The following is a 6,984-nucleotide window of genomic DNA, read 5'->3' on the forward strand; positions in this document are numbered from 1 at the left end:
CACATGGTTTGTTAAATGCAACAAAATAAGATATCAGACTAACTACGTCATATCTTTGGAAGACGCAGGCGGAAGATTACGTTTTCGAGAAGGAGATGAGGTTCATGAAAGATGGCATGAAAAACCATGCCCATGCTGAGACGCTCATTCCCCCGATCGACGGGAGGATCCAGAGATTCTGGGATCCCGTCCCGGTTTCTCCCGATACTGTAGAGGCCACGACCGAGTTCGCAGGTGACGACGAGGAAGTGAACTATCCCGCGGATGCATTTGGAGCTTCCTTGTCTGGGAACTTTAATCTGTGAAAGGTGAGCGTTTGACGGGAAGAAGTTTTTTTCCTTACCTAGTATTTTGCGGCCGAGTGTGGCTTTCATTTGCTTATGTCCGGCCGAATGTGGCCTTTGAACTTTGTATTGGCCTGTTTTGGCCGTTTTTATCTTTATCAGGACTGGCCGTTGGTGGCTTCAAATCCCTACCGCTATGCGGTTTATAGATATATATAACGGATGTTTGTTTGAGTTACTTTGTTTCGAATGGGTTTGAAGTAAACATGAGTTGTCGTCTCATATTTAATTCCGTTGAGAAGTTCAATCTGTTAGTTTGTCCGAGACGTGATCTTTCGTAAAAATTATTTATTCTTACGAACTTTCAGGAACATTGAGACATGAACGGAGAGACATGGTTTAGGATCTCGTATCATTTTTTAGATATCATGTCTTGAGATTTTCGAGACCAACGCGATGGGTTTAGGGCAAGACCTAGGTTTACTCTCGGTTTTAAGTTTTGTGCGGTGATTAGCCGGCTATTGATTTTCCTGTTGTGATTTCTACCTGATTCGTACCAATTTAAAGTCCGCGATAGGTTCTCGGCTTATATGACTTGTGTGGCACGAATCGAGCATCTTTCCAGAGACAATTTTTAAGCCAACTGGAAGTGCTAGACCAAAATTTTAGATTATTTTTTGTAGCGCGCTTTTATCCTTGTGTTGGATGTTCGAGGATCAAAAGAGTGATCGGGTAGCGTTTGTTTAAGACGGCTGGCGTGTTCATCGGGGCCAATCAACGAATGGGGTGTAAAATTTTGTCGGTTTTTTATGGTCGCGTTCGGACAATTGCTTGCAGAGTTTCGAACTTTAACTTGGCGACATCTAGCAGTTGTTTCGAAGACTATACATATATTTTAGGTGTTGAAGAATGATTGCTTTGCGATTTGGGCCGGATAAGGCCGTTGACAAGAGTCTAATGTTTGTATATTTTTTAAGCGTGTCCTGAGACTTGTTTGCGTTAACTGGAGCGTCAGTGTCTAATAAAAGAAAAAAAAAGCGTATTGTAGTAAAGTTTTAAAAAACTCGATTACAATGATGCATCTTTTAAAACGTGGGAGTATACGAGTATACGTACCCAGTCCCCCCTCCCTTTTTAGAGAGGGGGATAGCTGAATTCGTCTTTTGACGAGCTGCCTACATACGTCTTTCGAGGATCAAGCCATCTCGTATTTCTGTGTTATCCTGCGAGTATTCTTACTCGGCGGTTGTCGCCGTGGTGACCGCCTTGATCGTGGTAACCGTGGCAGGGTCAATGTTTTTATCCGGGTTTTCCGATTGAGTCGTAGTATCGATTTCGGAATCGTACTGAGTTTCGATGTCCGAAGCGTTTGCGTCAGCAGACAATATCAAATCGTCTTTCTTTGAGGCGTTTTCGGCCAAAGGTTGAGCTAACTTCGTGCGCTTGTGAGTTGCCATTGCGGGAATCGCGATTTGTCTTAACTTATGCTCCACGAGGAAGCATAGCCGCGACTGTTTCTGACAACCCCAGATGGCTGCGACTCCGTTATGGGTTGGGAATTTGACGCCGAGGTGGTATGTAGATGGAACGGCTTTCATGGCGTTGAGCCACGGCGTTCCCATGATCATATTGTAGATGGCAGGATGATCGACCACCGAAAAATCAATGATTTTTGTGATTTCCTTGTCCATGACTGCCAGCTGGATCGATCCGAGAGTCATCGACACTTCGCCCGAAAAACCCGTAAGTGGTTTTGGCGTTAGAGTTACTTCTCTGAGTTTGATGTTCATCCGATTGAGAGTGTCACGGAAGATAACATTGACCGTGCTTCCCGTGTCAAAGAGGACTCTCCCGACTTCCAGATCTCGTATGACCAGATCTATGACGAGTGGATCACAGTGAGATTGATCGATCCCGCTGGCTTCATCCTTCGTAAAGGTTATTGAGCTGCTTTGACCATCTCGGGGAGGGGACCATAAAGGCCAGTTTGCACTTGATTCGGCCTTCCGTTGGTAAGCCTAGATGGCCGAAACCATATCGTTGCAGTATTGCGATCCTCCGATAATCATGTTTACTCTGCGACAATTGTTGTCATTTCCTTTGTCGTCCGGCCTTATTCCGCGTTTATCCCCGGATTGGTTTCTTTGGGGGGACTTCTCCGCGGGCAGATTTATGTCCGTCTTCGGGCAGCGATCAGTCTCGAGGATGAGATCTTTTACGCTGGTTACTTCCGAGAGCTCTCCAGCTAGTAGCTTCGCGGCCAGCCTCGCTCCCAAGACTTTGAAGTTAGTCGTGGAGTGTCCACAGGACTGGTGGAACTCGCAGAAGGTATTTTCGTCATATCCTTGATTGCGAGTCCATGTATTACCCGTGGTTCGGCCTTGATCCGAACTGATCACGTAATTGTGCGCCCCTTGGAGCTATTCCCCCTTGTGATGGACGTACTTATCGTTACGAGAGTTTTTCTTCTTCGTTTTTGGGTCTACATCTTTCGAGGATGGTCTCGTCGACTTATGTTTTTGCGACAAGACTTTTGTTTCCTCTTCGATTATGATGTAGTCTGTCGCCTTGTGGAGGGCGTCCTGGATCGTTCGCGGTTTGTCGAGGATTATCCACTTTCTGAATTTTGACTTGTACCAGAGCGTCTTTCTGAGCGCGTCAATGGCCACTTTGTCGCTTATCCCGCTGATCCTGAACATCACCAGCTTAAACCGGCTGGTGAACTCGTGGAGGGGTTTGTCTTCTCTCTGGGACAGGATCCAGAGATTGACATCGGAAGTGTCTCTATATATGAACATAGAGTATTGCTTGAGAAATTCCGAAGCGAGCTGTCGGAAACTCCCGATAGAGTTTCGCTTAAGGCGTGCAAACCACTCGAGCATCGCTCCTTCGAGGTTCTCGACGAATAGACGGCAATAGTCGGCGTCTTTTTTGCCGTCCTTCAGTCTGGACCTTCCCATCGTGATGTGGAAAGCCTGAAGGTGCGCTTTAGGATTAGTCGTACCATCATAATTTGGTACTTTGATTTTTCCCGGATCAGATACCATTATATCGGAGATGCGAGCGGTGAAGGGCGTCTTCTGAGCCCCCTCCAGCAGTCTGTCAATCACGGGGGTAGCACTGGTAGCGTGATGGATCTGAGATTTCACGGCCCTTACTTCTGCCGCAGTTTTTGTGATATAATCGCGAAGATCACGGATGTCCGATGTCTCGTCAGCAGATTTCCGAGCTTGTCGGCGTTTACTGCAAGTGATCTTTGGTTTGCTTCTTGTTCGTTCCAATAGAGGATTTCCTCCTCTTCCGTCATTGGCTTATCTAACGGAAAGCTTTCCCGAGCAGATCGGCTTCTGGTCCTTCTTGGATGTTTGTCGGCGTCCTCCTCGGTATCGTTGGAGACGTTGCTGGGATCCAAGTCAACGTGCTCGACTTCATTAACTTCCGAGTCCTTCGCGGGAGGTGGAGGACTCTCAGAGTTCCTTTTCCGGCAGGGAATTTTTCGCTAGGGTTTTGGCCCGAAGGTCGTTCCCGCGACGTTCCAGGCCTGTCTAGTGGGGTTGCAAAGTCGAGTCTTTTCCCGTGAACTTTTGTGGTTCCGCGGGGACGGATTGCTCGAGTCCTTGCCGTTAAGGTTTCGACTTGTTTGGTCAAGGTGCTTACAAGCTTATCCTGTTCTTGCGACCTTTTTTCATAGGTGGCGAACATCTTTTTAAATTCCTCTAGCACCGCGGCGTTGGCTGGTGCGTAGGCCGCGGATACGTCCGCTGCTGCAGTGTGGAGATCAGTGCCGCTGCCTCCTTTGAGAAGAGTTTGCACGTTGTCCACGTCGTCAGTTGACATATCTGGTTAACATATACAAATTTGTTGGCCCCTTAGAGCATGAGCAATGGTAGTATCTACCATAGTCTATAGTACTAATATAATAATAAATCAAATAAAAGTAAGAAAAAGCAATAATGGATTGTTGCTGAAGGTATTTCAATTGAAAATTTAAGAAACTAACTTGTCACGTGTTATTCTGTAAGTGGAAGAGCTAGTTTTAAAATAATTTTAATTATTACATAATTAAGTTACTTTAAGACATTAATAAAATAATGTTCAGAAACCATGACTAATGATTCTCTTACTCTTATAAAAATAAATTTAAAATTTAAAAACAATATTGTCAAACTATATTGAAAAAAATGTATAAACTATTTTTCAAATACAATTGTATATCTTTCTATTTTAAAATTTTACTCACAAAACTCATATCATCAAAAGTTTCAATAAATTCTTTGATGACATTCATAATTAATTTAAAATTTTACAATTATTTTATATAAATATGAAACTTTTTGTTTCGAAATGAAAACCAAAATTAAAATTTTTATACCATATAGATATTTCAGGCATATACTTTTAAAATAATTAATATCTCACAGGTTTTTCATTTCTATGTTGGTAAAGTATTTTCTAAATACTTCATAGAGATATATAATTATTATCAGTATTAAAATGAACAATTATTTTATTTTATTTTTTAGGCATCTAAATAATAATATTGAATACTACCTATTTTATTTTTTATAATAGTACTCCATCCATAAATATTGACGTTTTAAATATTGATGTTTTAGCATTTTCACACATACTAATAAAAAGCTTTTACATCCAGGTACAGTGAAACCTTTATAAATTAATAATGTTGGAACTAAACCAAAACTATATTTTTTATTAATTTATAGAGATAATAATTTATCGATATACTAATTGAACCAAAAAACTCGATTTGGGACTATAAAATTATATTATTTTATAGAGATTTTTAGTGTATATTAATTTATAGAGTATTAATTTAAAGAGGTTATACTGTATTAGGTTCAAATCCTAGAAAATGTAATTTCTTACAGATTATAGGATGTAAAGTTTAAAAGAGGTTTCAAAGTACTATTGGCAGAACTGTTCGTTGTGGTCGTCTGCTGTGGAGAGATCATGTTCATCGAGGATGTCGTACATGTAGAACCATCTGTTAATGTAAGTGTTTCGAGGAGTGCTTCATCGTGGATACATTATGCATGGAATTGTTCATCAATGTCACATTTTTTTGAAGATTGATCATCAAATGTAATAGAATTAGAGATTTTATGATGATGTTATTGGTTATTTATTATTTGTTAAAATAAAAATTAAATATACATTTCTTTCCATTGATTTTTAATTTTCTAAAAAAATTATATGTTTCTCAATAAAATTTATATCACTCATATTAAATTAAGTCAAAACAACAGTCTATGAAATACAAATATAGAATGCAAAATTAACTACAATTGAAGCAATGACAACTCAAATTTAGGACTTTAACATTGACATACATATCTTAAAGACACCTGAGACATTGGATCTTTAGCTATTTTGGCCCCTAAAAATTAATTAAACTCACTTACGGCAAAATACATGCTTGATGGTTTAAGAATACTGTACTGTTCTGATTTAAAAAAAAATCAAGTTCGTGCCAAATAGCTAATAAAACTCAATATTAAGGAACTTATTTTTTATTCATATCAAAATTCTAAACATATTTGAGTAAATATCATCAGTTCAATTAAGCTCGAATTAACTCGAAAGCTTTCATGCGCAAAACGTGCCATCAATGACCTTGAAGTCGAAGCTAGTATCCCATGCATATTTGAAAACGAAGTCTCCTTGTATACCTTTGTTGAGAACACACACGTCACCGGTTTTTATCAACGTATCAACAGGCACGACCGATTCAAAACCGGTGCATGACAACTTTAAGTTAGTGAGCAAGCATATACATGGGTTGTTCAGTGTCACTTTCCACACCGGTTTGCTCTCAACCATTCCAGACTTCGATTGTCTCAGAGTTACGTCATTAAGTCCACAATGTGGTCCAGACCCTTCCAAATTTTCCAACGAAAATATAATATTATACTATTGTAAACAAAAACACACATAAAAGTCTTTATTATATTACGTATACAAAATATAAATACCATGGGTAACGAAGGTGATGATGGCGAAGACGACGAGGAGGCAAAGAAGTTTGCAAGCCATAGAATTTTTATCAAACAAAGTTAGGAAATTGTAGTGAGTATGAAATGAGTATGCAGCTGTTGAGATGTGTTACTGAGTATTTATAGTGAGGCATTGGGTTGGGTTTATTTTTAATGGCAAAAAACGTTTTGGTATTAATAAAGACGTTGACCAAAATTAAATGTTTCCTTTGTCAGAAGGAAAAAGCTCATGCATAGAGTCAGAAGGTAAAAGAACTCATGCATACGGTCAACGTTAACCATTTGTTTATCAAAATTACGAAAGAGATTATCCAATTATTTTCTTTCACTTAATTTCAAATTACTGGGTCAAGGCTATTTTTTTTAACGTCTTATTAATTATGCTATTACAACGATGAGAAATATTACATAGACGATTCTACAGCCGACAATTCTACCATCATATTAGAATGCACGTTTGATTGCATCGCTCCGAGCCGCCCTATGAGATCTATGTTTGATGATACGCCTTTGCACCATGCTAAAGACCTCTTGTAACTATTTTTCTCCATGATCTGCATAATTTATGTTTTATGGGGTTTGAATCTCAGACCTCCTAGTGTAGAAGCATTAATAAACTCTTAGTCAAACTATTGGACCAAGGGGGCTTCAACAAGGCTATCTTATTTGTATTTTTTTTTTCAGAC

At 39.6% G+C, this 6,984-nt stretch overlaps 1 protein-coding gene across 1 annotated transcript; it reads right to left on the reverse strand.

The window, feature by feature from the left end:
* Positions 1–5,799: 5,799 nt before the first annotated feature.
* LOC117131729 lies at positions 5,800–6,434 on the reverse strand. The gene is made up of 2 exons (XM_033284082.1): positions 6,278–6,434; positions 5,800–6,181 (listed from the first exon to the last, which is right to left on the reverse strand). The coding sequence occupies exons 1-2, from the start codon at positions 6,336–6,338 to the stop codon at positions 5,892–5,894; spliced, it is 351 nt and encodes a 116-aa protein (XP_033139973.1). The 5' UTR covers positions 6,339–6,434; the 3' UTR covers positions 5,800–5,891.
* Between the last annotated feature and the right edge of the window lie 550 nt (positions 6,435–6,984).

The sequence above is a fragment of the Brassica rapa genome, chromosome A02, assembly GCF_000309985.2.
Source record: "Brassica rapa cultivar Chiifu-401-42 chromosome A02, CAAS_Brap_v3.01, whole genome shotgun sequence".
Classification (NCBI taxonomy): domain Eukaryota; kingdom Viridiplantae; phylum Streptophyta; class Magnoliopsida; order Brassicales; family Brassicaceae; genus Brassica; species Brassica rapa.